General features: G+C 42.0%; 1 protein-coding gene across 1 annotated transcript; it reads left to right on the forward strand.

The window, feature by feature from the left end:
- Positions 1-330: 330 nt before the first annotated feature.
- LOC130127319 (transcription factor BTF3-like) lies at positions 331-11143 on the forward strand. Its single transcript, XM_056296925.1, has 6 exons — positions 331-555; positions 8849-8917; positions 9018-9131; positions 9832-10033; positions 10140-10196; positions 10731-11143. The coding sequence occupies exons 1-6, from the start codon at positions 334-336 to the stop codon at positions 10775-10777; spliced, it is 711 nt and encodes a 236-aa protein (XP_056152900.1). The 5' UTR covers positions 331-333; the 3' UTR covers positions 10778-11143.
- The last annotated feature ends 8901 nt before the right edge of the window (positions 11144-20044 follow it).

Raw genomic sequence — 20044 nt, forward strand, 5'->3', positions numbered from 1 at the left:
GCGAGATCTCTTATTAAAATACAATAAATTACACTTGTGAAACAGATGTAATTAGAGAAAAAAGTCCTGTTAGCCTTTATAGTTTAGGTAGATAAAGGTCTCAGTCACATTTGAGTAAAATAATCCTATTTCTATAAATGTCATAGGATATTTTTTTTAAAGATATTTTATTTTCACGGACCCCTTGCAATTACACCACGGACCACTAGGGGTCCGCGGACCCCCGGTTGAGAAACACTGGTCTAGCGGATGAAGTTTTCAATTGTAACGTTTGCCTTATTGTAAATGTATCGCTCGAATTAAAAAAAAACAGAAAAACGAAATAAAAGAAAAATGAAAAGAAAAATGAAACCCCCCCCCCAACGTCTCTTAACGTGCTTTGCCCCAACATTTGTTTTTCCTCTATTGACCAACTTTCAAATATACAGACGCATTACAGACACGTGCTCAACGAGCGGCGGGGTTCTCTGCGTAACTTCCGGCGCAACTTCCGGCGTTCCCTCCTTTCTCCGAGCGTCCGCCGACTGTGTGAGCCGCGTGTTTACACACTCCCAGGTCAGTTTCCAGCCCCGTGGCCCTTCGCCGGCCTCGTTATTCGGGCGGCGCGGTTTCGCCGATACGGAGCGCGGCCTCGGCGACGCCCGGCCGAGTGCGCCGGAGGGCAGCGAGCGTGTCGCGGCGGCCGTTTGGAAAGTAAGCCGGAAGGCGCCGAGGCCTCCTGCCGGGCGTTAGCCGCGGCGCCCACCGCCTAGCGGCGCGCTAGTAAGACGTGGACGCCGGATCTGCCCCCTCTCCCGTCCGCCGCAAGGCGAGAGGGGCCCCGGCTTCTCCACCCGCCCCTCCGCCCTCTTTAAATCCTTTAAAATGCGGCGCTGCCACCTCACGGCACAAGGCGACGTTAAGCTAGCCGCCGGGACTAAGTTACCCCGCCCGCCCGCCGAGCCCGGCCACAGACACGGGGCGAGGCCGCCGCCACCGCCGCCGTTTAGATGGCTATCGTCGCTAGCCAGCACCGGGCACGCTTCACCCGGACACACGTCACCTTTATTCTCTTTTAACTTTACCACATGCTACTATGACGCACAAACACCTTCCATTCCCGGGGGGGGGGGGATAGCGGTACTCAAGTACTGTACTTAATAGCCTAGTAACGTTACTTTACCTCAGCGTTTACATTTTGGGGATATCCTACTTTTCTCTCTCTCCCCTCCCTCTCTTCCTCTCTCTCTCTCCCCCTCTCTTTTCAGACAAACTTCACCTTTATTCTTTTTTATCTTTACAACATGTTACTGTGATGCACAAACACGTTTCATTCCCAGGGGAGGAAAATAGCTGTACTCAAGTACTGTACTTAATAGCCCACTAACGTTACTTTACTTAAGCGTTTACATTTTGGGGATATCCTACTTTTTCCTTCCTCTCTCTCTCTCCCCCTCTCTTTTCAGACAAACTTCACCTTTATTCTTTTTTATCTTTACAACATGTTACTGTGATGCACAAACACGTTTCATTCCCAGGGGAGGAAAATAGCTGTACTCAAGTACTGTACTTAATAGCCCACTAACGTTACTTTACTTAAGCGTTTACATTTTGGGGATATCCTACTTTTTCCTTCCTCTCTCTCTCTCTCTCTCTCTCTCTCTCTCTCTCTCTCTCTCTCTCTCTCTCTCTCTCTCTCTCTCTCTCTCTCTCTCTCTAGCTCTCTCTCTCTCTTTTCAGACAAACTTCACCTTTATTCCCTTTTATCTTTACATGCTACTATGATGCACAAACAAGTTTCATTCCCAGGGGAGGAAAATAGCGGTACTCAAGTACTGTACTTAATAGCCCGCTAACGTTACTTTACTTAAGCATTTACATTTTGGGGATATCCTACTTTTTCCTTCCTCTCTCTCTCTCTCTCTTGCTCTCTCTCTTTTCAGACAAACTTCACCTTTATTCTCTTTTATCTTTACATGTTACTGTGATGCACAAACACGTTTCATTCCCAGGGGAGGAAAATAGCTGTACTCAAGTACTGTACTTAATAGCCTGCTAACGTTACTTTACCTCAGCGTTTACATTTTGGGGCTATCCTACTTTTTCCTTCCTCTCTCTCTCCCCCCCGTCTCTCCCCCCCCTCTCTTTTCGGACAAACTCCACCTTTATTCTCTTTTATCTTTACATGTTACTATGATACACAAACACGTTTCATTTCCAGGGGAGGAAAATAGCTGTACTCAAGTACTGTACTTAATAGCCCGCTAACGTTACTTTACTTAAGCATTTACATTTTGGGGATATCCTACTTTTTCCTTCCTCTCTCTCTCTCTCTCTCTCTCTCTCTCTCTCTCTCTCTCTAGCTCTCTCTCTCTCTTTTCAGACAAACTTCACCTTTATTCCCTTTTATCTTTACATGCTACTATGATGCACAAACAAGTTTCATTCCCAGGGGAGGAAAATAGCGGTACTCAAGTACTGTACTTAATAGCCCGCTAACGTTACTTTACTTAAGCATTTACATTTTGGGGATATCCTACTTTTTCCTTCCTCTCTCTCTCTCTCTCTTGCTCTCTCGCTCTCTTTTCAGACAAACTTCACCTTTATTCTCTTTTATCTTTACATGCTACTATGATGCACAAACAAGTTTCATTCCCAGGGGAGGAAAATAGCGGTACTCAAGTACTGTACTTAATAGCCTACTAACGTTACTTTACTTAAGCGTTTACATTTTGGGATATCCTACTTTTCTCTCTCTCTCTCTCTCTCTCGGTCTCTTTTCAGACAAACTTCACCTTTATTCTCTTTTATCTTTACCACATGTTACTATGATACACAAACACGTTTCATTCCTAGGGGGGGAAAATAACTGTACTCAAGTACTGTACTTAATAGCCTACTAATGTTACTTTACTTAAGCATTTACATTTTGGGGATATCCTACTTTTTCCTTCCTTCCTCTCTCTCTCTCTCTCTCTCTCTCTCTTTTCAGACAAACTTCACCTTTATTCTCTTTTATCTTTACAACATGTTACTGTGATGCAATAACAAGTTTCATTCCTGGGGGGGGAAATAGCTGTACTCAAGTACTGTACTTAATAGCCTGCTAACGTTACTTAAGTGTTTACATTTTGGGGATATCCTACTTGTTCCTTCCTCTCTCTCTCTCTCTCTCTCTCTCTCTCTCTCTCTTTTCAGACAAACTTCACCTTTATTCTCTTTTATCTTTACAACATGTTACTGTGATGCACAAACACGTTTCATTCCCAGGGGAGGAAAATAGCGGTACTCAAGTACTGTACTTAATAGCCTACTAACGTTACTTTACTTAAGCGTTTACATTTTGGGGATATCCTACCTTTTCCATCCTCTCTCTCTCTCTCTCTCTCTCTCTCTCTCTCTCTCTCTCTCTCTCTCTCTCTCTCTCTCTCTCTCTCTCTCTTCTTTTCAGACAAACTTCACCTTTATTCTCTTTTATCTTTACCACATGTTACTATGATACACAAACACGTTTCATTCCTAGGGGGGGAAAATAGCGGTACTCAAGTACTGTACTTAATAGCCTACTAACGTTACTTTACTTAAGCGTTTACATTTTGGGGATATCCTACCTTTTCCATCCTCTCTCTCTCTCTCTCTCTCTCTCTCTCTCTCTCTCTCTCTCTCTCTCTCTCTCTCTCTTCTTTTCAGACAAACTTCACCTTTATTCTCTTTTATCTTTACCACATGTTACTATGATACACAAACACGTTTCATTCCCAGGGGAGGAAATAGCTGTGCTCAAGTACTGTACTTAATAGCCTGCTAACGTTACTTTACTTAAGCGTTTACATTTTGGGGCTATCCTACTTTTTCCATCCTCTCTCTCTCTCTCTCTCTCTCTCTCTCTCTCTCTCTCTCTCTCTCTCTCTCTCTCTCTCTCTCTCTCTCTTCTTTTCAGACAAACTTCACCTTTATTCTCTTTTATCTTTACCACATGTTACTATGATACACAAACACGTTTCATTCCCAGGGGAGGAAATAGCTGTGCTCAAGTACTGTACTTAATAGCCTGCTGACGTTACTTTACTTAAGCGTTTACATTTTGGGGATATCCTATCTCCCCCCCCTTCAGACAAGCTTCACTGATCCGGGGTTCGAGGTGCACACAATAACGGAGCGAGAGCGCAAAACAAATCGTAATATGTGGCGTTGAGACATTAAACACTTCAAGTTGTACAAATAGAAATCCTAAAAAACCCCAAAACAAAAAAAACCTACACACATTTCAAGGTACGTGGTACCTTTTCTGTACATGATAATAAAGTGAAACGAACAGTTTTGATCTGGTCCGACAGCCCCTTGGCTGCATGTTAGTGGCGTGTAATAAACAGGAAGTACTGCGGGTAAATAGTTAAAGTAACCACAAACATATTATTCAGTTAAGGGAGATTTTCTGTCCCCAGGGTAGATTTTCAAGCAAAATTAGAAAAACAAAACAACAACAACAAAACAAGTATTGTATTTGTTAGTTAGGTTGTGTTAGCTGTGAAAAAAAAAGATTTGTGTCTCAGTGATGACATTTTAATACTTTCTCAGTATGTTGAAAATTCAAATGTGTCAGAATTGCACTGTTTTGGGCTTGTCCCCTCCTACCCAGACTTTTTAACTTCCCCTCTATAATAAAGTAATAAAAGTGGTTAAATTCATTAAAGCTTTACTTTGTATTTTCTCATAATAATTTAAAAATACATATTTCAAAATTCATCTGGGTTATATATATATACACTACCGTTCAAAAGTTTGGGATCACCCAAACAATTTTGTGTTTTCCATGAAAAGTCACACTTATTCACCACCATATGTTGTGAAATGAATAGAAAATAGAGTCAAGACATTGACAAGGTTAGAAATAATGATTTGTATTTGAAATAAGATTTTTTTTACATCAAACTTTGCTTTCGTCAAAGAATCCTCCATTTGCAGCAATTACAGCATTGCAGACCTTTGGCATTCTAGCTGTTAATTTGTTGAGGTAATCTGGAGAAATTGCACCCCACGCTTCCAGAAGCAGCTCCCACAAGTTGGATTGGTTGGATGGGCACTTCTTTGAGCAGATTGAGTTTCTGGAGCATCACATTTGTGGGGTCAATTAAACGCTCAAAATGGCCAGAAAAAGAGAACTTTCATCTGAAACTCGACAGTCTATTCTTGTTCTTAGAAATGAAGGCTATTCCATGCGAGAAATTGCTAAGAAATTGAAGATTTCCTACACCGGTGTGTACTACTCCCTTCAGAGGACAGCACAAACAGGCTCTAACCAGAGTAGAAAAAGAAGTGGGAGGCCGCGTTGCACAACTGAGCAAGAAGATAAGTACATTAGAGTCTCTAGTTTGAGAAACAGACGCCTCACAGGTCCCCAACTGGCATCTTCATTAAATAGTACCTGTTAGAGCCTGTTTGTGCTGTCCTCTGAAGGGAGTAGTACACACCGGTGTAGGAAATCTTCAATTTCTTAGCAATTTCTCGCATGGAATAGCCTTCATTTCTAAGAACAAGAATAGACTGTCGAGTTTCAGATGAAAGTTCTCTTTTTCTGGCCATTTTGAGCGTTTAATTGACCCCACAAATGTGATGCTCCAGAAACTCAATCTGCTCAAAGAAGTGCCCATCCAACCAATCCAACTTGTGGGAGCTGCTTCTGGAAGCGTGGGGTGCAATTTCTCCAGATTACCTCAACAAATTAACAGCTAGAATGCCAAAGGTCTGCAATGCTGTAATTGCTGCAAATGGAGGATTCTTTGACGAAAGCAAAGTTTGATGTAAAAAAAATCTTATTTCAAATACAAATCATTATTTCTAACCTTGTCAATGTCTTGACTCTATTTTCTATTCATTTCACAACATATGGTGGTGAATAAGTGTGACTTTTCATGGAAAACACGAAATTGTTTGGGTGATCCCAAACTTTTGAACGGTAGTGTATATATATATATATATATATATATATATGTACAGTGGTGTGAAAAAGTGTTTGCCCCCTTCCGGATTTCTTATTTTTTTGCATGTTTGTCACACTTAAATGTTTCAGATCATCAAACAAATTTAAATATTAGACAAAGATAACACAAGTAAACACAAAATGCAGTTTTTAAATGAAGGTTTTTATTATTAAGGGAAAAAAAATACAAAGCTACATGGCCCTGTGTGAAAAAGTGATTGCCCCCTAAACCTAATAACTGGTTGGGCCACCCTTCGCAGCAACAACTGCAATCAAGCGTTTGCGATAACTGGCAATGAGTCTTTTACAGCGCTGTGGGGGAATTTTGGCCCACTCATCTTTGCAGAATTGTTGTAATTCAGCCACATTGGAGGGTTTTCGAGCATGAACCGCCTTTTTAAGGTCATGCCACAGCATCTCAATCGGATTCAGGTCAGGACTTTTGACTAGGCTACTCCAAAGTCTTCATTTTGTTTTTCTTAAACCATTCAGAGGTGGACTTGCTGGTGTGTTTTGGATCATTGTCCTGCTGCAGAACCCAAGTGCGCTTCAGCTTGAGGTCACGAACAGATGGCCGGACATTCTCCTTCAGGATTTTTTGGTAGACAGCAGAAATCATGGTTCCGTTTACCACAGCAAGTCTTCCAGGTCCTGAAGCAGCAAAACAGCCCCAGACCATCACACCACCACCACCATATTTTACTGTTGGTATGATGTTCCTTTTCTGAAATGCGGTGTTATTTTTACGCCAGATGTAATGGGACACACACCTTCCAAAAAGTTCAACTTTTGTCTCGTCAGTCCACAGAGTATTTCCCCAAAAGTCTTGGGGATCATCAAGATGTTTTCTGGCAAAACTGAGATGAGCCTTTATGTTCTTTTTGCTCAGCAGTGGTTTCCATCTTGGAACTCTGCCATGCGGGCCATTTTTGTCCGGTCTCTTTCTTATGGTGGAGTCATGAACACTGACCTTAACTAAGGCAAGTGAGGCCTGCAGGTCTTTGGATGTTGTTGTGGGGTCGTTTGTGACCTCTTGGATGAGTCGTCTCTGCGCTCTTGGGGTAATTTTGGTCGGCCGGCCACTTCTGGGAAGGTTCACCACTGTTCCATGTTTTCGCCATTTGTGGATAATGGCTCTCACTGTGGTTCGCTGGAGTCCCAAAGCTTTAGAAATGGCTTTATAACCTTTTCCAGACTGATAGATTTCAATTACTTTGTTTCTCATTTGTTCCTAATTTCTTTGGATTGCAGCATGATATCTAGCTTTTGAGGATCTTTTGGTCTACTTCACTTCGTCAGGCAGGTCCTATTTAAGTGATTTCTTGATTGAGAAGAGGTGTGGCAGTAATCAGGCCTGGGTGTGGCTAGAGAAATTCAACTCAGCTTTCCAAAGATGTGATAAACCACACTTAATTTATGTTTTAACGGGGGGGGGGGGGGGGAATCACTTTTTCACACAGGGCCATGTAGGTTTGGATTTTTCTTTTCCCTTGATAATAAAATCCTTCATTAAAAAACTGCATTTTGTGTTTACTTGTGTTATCTTTGTCTAATATTTAAATTAGTTTGATGATCTGAAACATTTAAGTGTGACAAACATGCAAAAAAATAAGAAATCAGGAAGGGGGCAAACACTTTTTCACACTACTGTATATATATATATACGTATATATATATATATATATATATATATATATGCGTGTGTGCATTTTGCACACGTTTTATCGTTAAATACGACTGTCCCTCATACATCTGTTATTACCATCACACCCAACATTTTAGAGAGCGATAACATTTGTCAACTAACAACAATGTGGTTGCCATGGAAATGAGAAGTGCCAGAGGCGCATGAGCGGTCATGGCAGAAACATGACTTTTCCATGTCCACAAATGTCATGTGAAGATTTATGTGTCCTGATCTGAGAGGATGTTTATTAGTCCATCTATCCATCCATTGTCTTAACCGCTTATCCTGCTGTCAGGGTGTCGGGGATGCTGCAGCCTGGTCCAGCAGTCAGGTGACCTGGCGCTACTAAATTATCCCTAGCAATGTTTATTAGTCGTCGTTACCAAACAAGTTACTAATTGAGTGTCTTAGTTCAGAAATAAGAAATCTCACTTTATTCACGTATATTCATTGTACATTGTATGCTAGCTAACAAGTTAGCTTAGCAAGTCTAAGACTCAGCCAACTTTTTCTCCAAAAGGTGAAAATTGTCATTACCGTCACGTGTCATGACGTCACATTTTGCTGTTACAACTTTGAAAAAAAGCATCATAATATCAAACTTATTATGTAGGATGATCAGACTTATGCTATTTGTTCCAGACCACTGAATAGAGCTTTAAAAAAAAAAAAAAAAAAAAACCACAAAAAAAACAGATTTTAAAGAATTTTTTTTTTTTTTTCAAAACTTCAAAACCCAAAAGTGCCTCAAATTGAAGAATCATCCTAAGTAAACATTAATATGTGCACGGTCAATAAGCAGGTAAAGGCTACGCTTGCATTGAGGAAAAAAGTGAGAAATGTTTCTGGAGCTGCAGCTGTCCCTGGTTGCAGTCTGTGAGGGTTTAACACCTCAGCTAAGATTCGTGCCGTCCATTCTACAGTACGAGTGTGCAGCTATTTAAAGTAACGCAGCAGCTGCACCTCATTTTTGCTGAAAGACATGTTAATGCATATGTCTAATACACCATTGTGGTAACAAATGAATAAGATCTGTAATAAACTCATTCACGTGTCACATAATTTACACTTGTTTTCATTGATCACTAATCTACTCACCAAATGCTCCCTCTTCTATCAACTTCGGCACTTGTCTCCAATAACTGCAGAGTTTCTTATGGAAAGCATAATCTCTGGCTGTTGCTTTTGCTGTGTGTTTTTAGATGAAGGAGTCGATAATGAACCAGGAGAAGCTCGCCAAACTGCAGGCGCAGGTTCGCATAGGCGGAAAGGTAAATTTGGAAATGTTTTGTATAGTGAAAATGGTCCTTGCTGTAATTTTATTATTTTTATGAAGTCATCGATTAGTAAAACATTCACTGTACTGTGTAGGGATCAGCGCGCAGAAAGAAGAAGGTAGTACACAGAACAGCTACAGCCGATGACAAGAAACTGCAGTTCTCCCTGAAAAAACTGGGAGTCAACAACATCTCCGGCATCGAGGAGGTACTGAAGCATCACTTTACTGTAAACCCTGATAAAATCATTTGTACAAACCTATTTTTTTATTTCCTTCTTAAAAATGCAAAGTGAGCAGGAGATTTGTGTACTAAGACGGATTATTTTACCGAGAAATGCTGTATTGGAAAGAATACATGTAAACCCAAGGTTTACTTTTTCATTTCTAACCTAAATTGTGACAGTGTGTTCGTAGTCTGTTAAAGTAGAAATGGTAAGACATTTTCAATAATCGCTAGTATGCCCGAGTAGCTTGTTATTTTATTTTTTTGCTTAGAGTAACTTGTTCAAATTTATATTTGTCCATTTTCATAAATATACATAGCCAATATAAAAGGTTAAAATACATGGCCCAATTTATACTCCAAATGACGGCTAGCTGCAGACAGATGTCTCTCGACAATTTTGACGTCATGAGAGACACTTTGTGTGTCTCCCAGGGCTGTCATGTACATGACACATTTGGAGCATAAATTGGGCTTAAGAATTTTGACACATTATAAGCTGTTGCAACATCTTCAGAAATTCTGTGTAAAGCTATTTTTACCCCCCAAAATTTCCCTAATACCATAGTTCAACCCCATGGCAGACGGTCTGACTTGTCAATACAAGAGCTGATTTGTAAACTGACCTCAAACTTCTCTTTATTTTTTAACCCTTTAATTTCTCTTTTGCTTTGTCACTTAAGGTGAACATGTTCACAAACCAGGGTACAGTGATCCACTTCAATAACCCAAAGGTTCAGGCCTCCCTGGCTGCCAACACCTTTACCATCACAGGACACGCCGAGAACAAGCAGCTTACAGAGATGCTCCCAGGAATCCTGAACCAGCTGGGAGCCGACAGTCTCACCAGCCTGAGGAGATTAGCAGAGACGCTGCCTAAGCCAGGTAGCGACACAACACCTTTAACTGATCTCTGTAGATATTTCCAAGCCCTGTCGTCCGTGGTTCCTCTTTCCTAACAAACACTATCTGTTCACCCCTCCCCCGACAGCCGGAGACAGCAAAGCACCCATGGTTGCCACCGAAGAGGAGGATGACGAGGTGCCAGGTAGGCAAACGAAATTTTGGTTTTATATCAGTTGATCAAATTATTTTGGATGTACAACAGCCGGTTGCTCTTGAGCATTACATTTCTGCCCAACTCTTGGACCTAAATGACCTCAGTGGGTTCATGTTTATCCGTCCATCCATTATCCGAGCCGCTTATCCGAAGTCGGGTCGCGGGTGGGTTCATGTTATTTGAAATAAATCGTACTCACCAGCTAAGGCTAGGGTTAAATGATGGTGTGACGTATCAGCAAAATATTTAATGTGTTTAATGATCATTGGACTTTTGGGTCAAGCTTACACTTTCATATGCAGTCTAAGCACTAATTTGCCCTTGGCTAAATGTAAATATTTTGAGTAGTCCAATTTGAGCAGGGTGTGATTACTTTGATTACTTTTTTGTTTTTTTCATTTTTATTCTGAGCAGTTAAAGCTTGTATGTTTTTTTTTAATGATTTCCAGGTGAAAATGTATACTAAATCCAAATTTTGTCCCATTTTTGGTTCCGTCTCCCTTCTCTCTGGCTTTTTCACAGATCTCGTTGAGAACTTCGATGAGGCTTCAAAGAACGAGGCAAACTAACAAGGAAGCACCAGCGACATTTTAAAGGCTCTTCTTGACACACCCTACTCACACAGCAATTTTTATTTTATTACTGTCCTATCTCCTCTGTTCTATGGCTACAAGTAGAAGTTGCTCTTAACATAATTGTTACCTTGACCATTGGGTCGGAATACAGTAACTTAAAAAAAACAAACTCACTTTTTATAGCAGCCTTTACCTACATCATTTTCAGATTGGCCTTATTTTGCTGTCCCGATGAAATGAGTCACATTAGTGGAATGTGCACACCTTTCTTTCTCGCACTGCCTCTCCTGCACTGTGATCCCAACACATCAAACTTGTATTTGTGGACTCAAACATATAATAAAGATTACATCAAAGATCCTCAGTTTGTCAGCTTTTGAGTTTTATAGAAATGGATACTTGGTTTAAAGTTTGTCAAATTAAAGGAAACACCTTTTTATTAAATTGAATTGTGACCCAAGATGGATTCTGGGTTTTGTTTTAGAGATGAGTGAGTAATTGCACTGCACATTTTATTAAGTCAGGTAAAATCTGTTTTGTGGATGCCATCATCTGCAGAATCGAATTTGACCTTCAATATATCGAACAGTTGCTGGTGAATGTGACATGGCTCAGATGAACATGAGTACCACTGAAGCTGTGGTTATCTCAGCAGGAGGTGGCGTGGCACATTCAGCATGGGCAGCTCCTCCTAGTGAAGGTCTTAGGAGAGATCTGTCTTTCATTATCACCATGAGAGACAGTGAGATAGTGGTCGCAGTAATGAAAGCCTTTTATCAGCCTGGAGTGATGAGTGAGCTGAGCCACAAAGCGAAGTTGTCAGTTTTACAAGTTAATCTTCATACCACCTCTTGTCCGTTGTCATGAGCTGAGGGCAGTTACCAAAAATAAGAGCTCTTGCGTATTGGCAGGGGAAATCCGGTTTCTCTGCAGGGTTCAGTCATCGGGGAAGAGCACAGACAGTAGAGCCACTGCTCTAAAGAAGTCCACCACACTTAAGGAATACCAAACATGACCAAATACAACCTTATTTCCACCACAACCCCTGACTCAAAAAAAAGAAAGATGCATGGACGTTATATATGGATGTTATGGGTTGCCACTAAAAGGAGCTCTTTAAGTATAGTCACAGTTCCACACTCACCATAAATACTCTGCAATATAACGGCAAACTAAGGAACCTGATGGCCTTCATTGTGCCCGACTCTTTAATCTGCAGTTTTCTATTCTCTCTCTCTGTCTCTCTTATACATACATACATATACGTATATGTGTGTGTGTGTATAAGTGGGCTACTGGAATAAGTCATTCATGGACATGGACTGACAAAATGGAATTGATGGAATGCTACTACAACAGCAGACCCAAAGAGAGGGGTTACATGTAATGTATGTGGGAACTATGGACGCGTAGGAGATCAACATCCACACTGACCAAGAAGCAACTGGTAGCTAAATGCTCAAACATCAATAAAAGGATGCTACTATCACAGCTAGAGCTTGAGAGGCTCCAACAGAATGGCCATGTGACTCAACAACATGGAGAGCAGTGTGGAAACGACGGGTTGCCCCTGAGGCAGGAGCGCAGGTTTACAGAACCAACTGGCATAACCCTACCAACCATGACAGCTGAATCAACAGAGCTGAAGATGAAAATCATGGCCAGACTAAACACAGTCAACTGTATCTGACTCTCATGGCTCACTGACAATGTCCAATCAGAAGAGATGCGATCAGATGTTAACATAGCGCTGCACACTATACCCACTACCAACATCAGAGCTTGTAAATGCCACTACATATGCTTGGGAGATGCTTGGGTACAAGATTAAGAGCACAAGCCACTGAGAGTACCCGCCACAGAGGAGAAGGCTAGAGGTCAAGATCAAGGCAACCCAGAGAGACATTAGCTGGCTAATAGAAGTGCAGAAGTTGGTGATGAAAGACAGGTCTTGGCTGAAAAAAGTACAGCAAGTTGTCCATAAGTGAGGCCCCGGAGACCGCAAAACAAAGACTCACAGCTCTGGCTGCTAGGCTGAAGCAATACACCAGAGAAACGGAATCCAAGAACCATCTAGATTCTAGAGTGTAGTCCCAGCTGCAGGGAGACAACAGCACAAGAGCAGACCCACCCAAAGCTGAGACTGAGCGAGACGAAGGATATATGGGAGAAGGAGGCATCATACAACACCAATGCCCAGTGGCTAGAGGACCTAAGAGCAGACCACAGCAACCTCCCGGAACCAGGACCAGTCATTATCACAACAGCAGACATCCAACAGAGTCTCAAGCATGAAGAGCTGGACAGCACCAGGACTGGACATGACCCATGCCTACTGGTGGAAGAAGCTCCATGAACAACTGATGGCACAAATGTACCAGCTGCTAACACTAGGGTCTTACCCAGACTGGCTGACACAGGGCAGAACAATACTGATCATGAAGGACAACACCTTCAAACTACCGACCAGTAACCTGCCTCTCCACAACATGTAAGCTCCTCTCAGGAATCATAGCAGCTAAGGGAAATAGCGGAGATTTTTTGGGAGGGGGATTTTTATAATTATATTCTTCTTTGTCTTCTTCTAATTTCGGCTGCTCCCGTTGGTGGTCGCCACAGCGGATTATCTGTTTCCATCTCTTCTTGTCCTCTGCATCTTCCTCTGTCATGCCAACAACCTGCATGTCCTTTGTCACCAAATCCATAAACCCCCTATTTAGCTGTCCTCTTTCCTCTTGCCTGGCAGCTCCATCTTCAACATCCTTCTCCCAATATACCCACTCCTCCACACATGTCCAAACCATCTCCATCTTACCTCTCTTGCTTTGTCTCCAAACTGTCCAACCTGAGCTGTCCCTCTAATATACTCGTTCCTAATCCTGTCCTTCATCACTCCCAACGAAAATCTTTGCATCTTCAACTCTGCCCCCTCCAGCTCCACCTCCTGTCTTTTCATCAGTGCAACCATCTCTCAACCATACAACATAGCTGGTCTCACTACCATCTTGTAAACCTTCCCTTTCAATCTTGCTGGCACCCTTCTGTTGCAAATCACTCCTGACACCATTCCCCAACCACTCCACCCTACCTGTACTCTCTTCTTCACCTATCTTATGCAGTCCCCGTTACTTTGAACAGTGACCCCAAATATTAAAACTCATCCACTTTCGTCACCTCTACTCCTTGCATCCTCACCATTCCGCTGTCCTTTCTCTCTTTCACACATATGTATTCAATCTTGCTCCTGTTGACTTTCATTCCTCTTCTCTCCAGTGCATACCTCCACCTCTCCTCAACCTGCACCCTACCCTATGGCATTCGGCGTAAAACCTTTTCCAAATCAAATATGTGGATCATAAATCAGATTTCCATACCGGATCAGTCGAGGCCCAGGTGACCAACGACCACCACTGGTACTGTTGGCCAGAAGGGGGCCAGTGAAAACTATGCTATTTTTGGGGGAAGGAGAAGGAGAGGGGGAAGGCATGTCCAGAGGCGGCGGGAGTGGAGGAAGAGTAAGAGTGTGGCGGTGAGAGTCGAAACTCTGAATGTTGGCACTATGACTGGTAAAGGGAGAGAACTGGCTGATATGACGGACAGAAAGAAGGTAGATATATCGTGTGTGCTAGAGACCAGGTGGATGGGGAGTAAGGCCAGGAGCACCGTAACTGGGTTCAAACTCTTCTACCATGGTGTGAATGGGAGGAGAAATAGAGTAGGGGTAATTCTGAAGGATGAGTATGTCAAGAGTGTATTGGAGGTGAAGAGAGTGTCGGACAAATTGATAATTTTGAAGCTGGAAATCGAAGGTGTGATGATGAATGTGGTCAGCGTGTATGCCCCATAAGTTGGGTGTGAGATGGAAGAGAAAGAAGTCTCCAATCCCTTTCAGACCGTGTCTGAAAAGGATTGGAGACTGCAAGGTGGTGACAGGGGACAACGTAGCTAAGCAGCATCAGATGGTGGTTTGTAGAATGATTGTGGAGACCAAGAAGAGAAAGAGAGTGAAGGTAGAGCCAAGGATCAAATGGTAAAAGTTGAAGAAGGAAGACTGTTGTGTAGAGTTCAGGGAGGAGTTAAGACAGGCACTGGGTGGTAAAGAAGAGTTGCCGGATAGCTGGGCAAGCACTGCAGAAATAGTGAGGGAGAGAGTTAGGAAGGTACTTAGTGTATCATCTGGACAAAGGAAGACAAGGAGACTTGATGGTGGAATGATGAAGTACAGCAAGGTATACAGAGAAAGAGGCTGGCGAAGAAGAAGGGGGACAGTCAGAGAGATGAAGAAAGTAGATAGGAGTATAAGGAGATGTGGTGTAAGGCAAAGAGAGAGGCGGCAAAGGCAAAGGAAAAGGCGTATGGTGAGTTGTATGACAGATTAGACACTAAGGAAGGAGAAGAGGACTTGTACTGATTGGCTAGACAGAGGGACCGAGCTGCGAAGGACGTGCAGTAGGTTAGGGCGATCAAGGATAGAGATGGAAATGTGCTGACAAGTGAGGAGAGTGTGTTGAGAAGGTGGAAGGAGTACTTTGAAGAGTTGATGAATGAAGAAAATGAAAGCGAGAGAAGGTTGGATGATGTGGGGATAGTGAATCAGGAAGTGCGGTGGATTAGCGAGGAAGTGAGGGCAGCTATGAAGAGTGGAGAGATGACATACCTCTGGAGGCATGGAGGTGTTTCAACAACATTATTATTCATGTTGGCACCAATAATGCTAAGATGAAGCAATCAGAGATCACAAAAGCCAGCATGTTCGAGTTTGCCAGAAAGATGTGTTGGCATCGATTAATTGTCTCTGGTCCCTTACCAGTGAGGGGTAATGATTAGATGTACAGTAGGCTCACCTCAATGAACCGCTGGCTGGCTCGTTACTGTAATGAGCAGGGATTTGGCTTTGTTGATATCTGGCCTTCTTTCTGGGGCCGCCCGTACCTTCTGAAAGCGGACGGCATTCACCCCATTGGGGATGGCGCCACTCTTTTGTCTGGCAGTATAGATAGCTGTTTACATTTAGTTTGACACTAGGGACTTATCATTCAGCAGGTTGCAGGTGAATAGAGAGCCTGCTAGGTTTAAATCTAGTGCGGATGTGGAGTCAAGTAGTTTAATGAATATGATTAGTCAGGGAATTTCTCAGAGTAGATTATCAGCCTGATAGCTTGGTCTATAACATTGAGACTGTCTCCCTACCCTGCTGTATTGCTCCCAAGCTCTCCTCTCCTAAATGTGTGAATCATAATAATCTAGTAATTATTCCTACCACTGGTAGTGGTGAGATGTGCGACAAAGTACCTACTAATCTACAAAACCAAACAGCTAATGTTACCAAGAATGTGACCACATATCGTCCAAAGCGTTGGTGGCCAAAACTCTCAACAAGGTGTCTAATTCCAATTAATCTTTCACCTATTACTGGCTCTAAAGCTCTGCCTACTACTGATCACTTCCACAAGACGCTTAAATTTGGTTTCATAAATATCAGATCACTGTCTACCAAAGCCTTACTAATAAATGATCTGATTCTTGAACATAGTTTTGATATGATTGGGTTATGTGAAACATGGCTGAAACCAAATGTTTTCCTTCCCTTAAATGAAGCTTCCCCACCTGACTATACTTATGCCCATGTAGCTCGGGCAAATAAACAAGGCGGGGGTGTTGCCTTAATATATAAATCTATTTTCAATCTGACTTCTAGACTCGAATCTAAATTCCAGTTTTTTGAGGCTCTTGTTCTTGGTCCATCTCCCTCAGCCATGAATAGACTCGGCTCAGTCCAAATTGTGATACTCTACCGGCCTCCTGGCTCTTACTCGTTATTTCTAAAGAGAATTTGTCTCAGGCCTTGTTACTCACTCTGATGAGATTATAATTCTTGGTGATTTCAATATTCATCTGAATAAGGCTGCTGATCCTCTAAGTAAAGCCTTCCTGGCACTAGTTGATACTTTTGGGTTCACTCAGTTTGTTCAAGAGTCGACTCATTGCAGTGGTAACACCCTTGATTTGGTTTTATCTAAAGGGGATAGCTGTTTCTGATCTGAATGTCTTACCAACCACATCTGCTGTGTCTGATCATTTTCTCATCAAATTTGAAGCATTATTGACCTGTCCAGTTAATGTCAGCACAGATGTAACTGCCACTCGCCACATCGGTCCCTCCACTGTAACTGCATTTGGCCAGCAGCTGCTTGAAGTCTTGGCTCCTTTCACTGTGGTAACTGACTTTGTTGAACATTTCACTAGTGACTTAAATGTGGCCCTCTCTAGTCTCCTCGATTCAGTTGCACCTCTCACTACCAGAGCTAGGCGACTAAAGAGGCCTACACCCTGGTTTAATGATGAGACACATGCTCTTAAGCGGACCTGCAGGAGACTGGAGCGTAAATGGCAAAAATCAAAATTGGAAGTTTTTTAACTATCGTGGCACGAGCGTTTATTGAAATACAGGCATGCTCTATCTGCTGCAAAAACAGCGTATCTCTCTCACTTAATAAATATTAATAAACATAACCCCAGATTTCTCTTTGACACTGTATCTAAACTTACTAAAAAGCAGTCGTCTATTAGCTGCTCACCGTTCACAGCCCATGAATTTCTAGATTTTTTCTGCAATAAGGTTGATGAGATCTTAAACAAAATCAGTTCTTCAACTCCATCTACTCCTGCAGATCCTGTCTTACTAAATTCATATCTACACAATGGGTCACTGACAGTCCCAGTTATTACAGCTTTTGAGACTATCTCTCTTGATACTTTGACTGAGTTCGTGTCAGCTTCTAAATCAACTGCTTGCATACTTGATCCCTTACCAGCAAAACTTTTTAAAGACCTCTGGCCTTTTCTTGGACCTACAATGCTAGACATCGTTAATTTATCTCTTACTACTGGCATTGTTCCCAGCAGTTCTAAGACAGCTGTGGTTAAACCTCTACTTAAAAAACCGCACCTCGATCCAGGGTTTCTTAATAACTATCAGCCAGTCTCGAATCTTCCCTTCTTCTCTAAAGTACTAGAGAGAGTTGTGTATCAACAACTTTCAACCCATATACAAGAAAACCATCTATATGAACCTTTTCAGTAGGCTTTCAGGCCCTGTCACTCCACTGAAACTGCTCTGACCAGAGTGGTAAATGATCTTCTACTGGCGATCGACTCTGATTCCACTTCTGTGCTTCTGCTACTGGACCTCAGTTCAGCCTTTGACACCATTGATCACTGTATACTTTTAGATAGATTAAATTGTAATTTTGGTGTCTCTGGTTTAGCTCTCTCTTGGTTTAAGTCCTATTTATCTGGAAGAACACATTGTGTCTGCTATAGTAATATTACATCAAAATTTTCTGACATTAAATATGGTTTGCCTCAGGGCTCACCATATTTCTACTTTTCCCTCTTTACATTACACCTCTTGGCCAAATTATACGCAGTTATGGAATAAATTTCCATTGCTATTTTGATGATACTCAGCTGTATGTGCCTATAAGGGCTGATGATCATACTCAAATGACTAATTTAGAGGGCTGCTTGGCTACTGTGAAAAACTGGATGTTACTTAATTTCCTGCTTTTAAATTCGGATAAAACTGAGATGCTGGTCATTGGCCCTGCCAGACACAGACACCAATTTGATCAAGTAACGATAACAATTGACAACTCTGTGGTTTCACAAAGTGTGGCAGTCAAAAAACTTGGTGTTACGTTTGATCCCAACCTTTCCTTTCATAAGCACATTAAAGAAATCACCAAGATGGCCCTTTTTCACTTATGTAACATAGCTAAAATTTGGTCTTTTCTCTCCATGCTGACGCAGAGACTCTAATACATACATTTGTTTCATCCAGACTTGATTACTGTAATGTTCTGTTGTCACGTCTGCCACATGCTAGTACTAAACGTCTTCAGATGGTTCAGAATGCTGCAGCTAGAATCCTAACTAAAACTAGGAAACTTGACCATATTACACCAATTCTTGCCTCCCTTCATTGGCTTCCTATCCATGTTAGATCAGAATACAAGGTGCTTCTGCTGACTGTATAAAATCCTAAACGAGCTGGTCCCATCTTACCTGTCTGATCTCCTTAAACTGTACGTTCCATCTCAAGCTCTCAAAATACAGGGCTCCTGTGTGTACCCAAAGTTAAGAAGAAGTCAGCTGGTGGCAGGGCCTTTTCCTATTGGACCCCGTTCTTGTGGAGGATAACAGAATTATAATGAAATTATAAGATATATGAAGAATATGATGAGTAGGATGCCAAGCAGTGTGAAGATGCCACCAGAACAGCCCAGGACCTGAGCTATGTGACCAGCATTACCATGTAAATAAATAAATACAATTTCCGCACATCTTAGGATATAACATTAAAGTAGGATAACAAAATTACATGGATTTATAAGATATATAAAAAGAAAATGTAATGAGGGGGCTGCCAAGCAGTGTCCAGGTAGCGAATACCATCATTATGGAGACCTGGGAGGAGGACAGACTGCACATACACACAAGGGAGACTCACATCACACCATTCACACAGAGAAAAAGAGAAAGGAGAAGACATCATTCAGAGAGAGAGAAAAGATGTGAGAGAAGAGACGAGTTTGCAATAGTCAATAATCTATACACTATAATCTCGTCGGCAGAACAGTGCTTGGTAAATTCATTGAGACAGAAACCGACCCGCCATGCAGTACAGGTTGTGAAGCACTCAACTTAAAGGCAACTAATTGTAAGCTAAGCCAAAAAGATGAGTTTTAAGTTTGGATTTAAAGGACTCAACACACTCTGATTGTCTGATGGCATCAGGCAGGTTATTCCTCAAGAACGGGGCCCGACAGGAAAAGGCCCTGTCACCAGCTGACATCTTTTTAACTTTTGAGTACACAGAGCAGTCCTGTATTTTGAGAGTGAAGAGCTCGAGATGGAACGTACAGTTTAGGATTTTATAAGTCAGCAGAAGCACCTTGAAGTCTGATCTAACATGGATAGGAAGCCAATGAAGGGAGGCAAGAATTGGTGTAATATGGTCAAATTTCCTAGTTTTAGTTAGGATTCCAGCTGCAGCATTCTGAACCATCTGAAGACGTTTAGTACTAGCATGTGGCAGACCTGAAAACACAACATTACATCAATCAAGTCTGGATGAAACAAATGCATGTATTAGAGTCTTTGCATCAGCCATGGAGAGAAAAGATCGAATTTTAGCCACGTTACATAAGTGAAAAAAAGACAGTCTTAGTGATTTCTTTAGTGTGCTTATCAAAGCTT

This window comes from Lampris incognitus, chromosome 1 (genome assembly GCF_029633865.1).
Source record: "Lampris incognitus isolate fLamInc1 chromosome 1, fLamInc1.hap2, whole genome shotgun sequence".
In the NCBI taxonomy this organism is placed as follows: domain Eukaryota; kingdom Metazoa; phylum Chordata; class Actinopteri; order Lampriformes; family Lampridae; genus Lampris; species Lampris incognitus.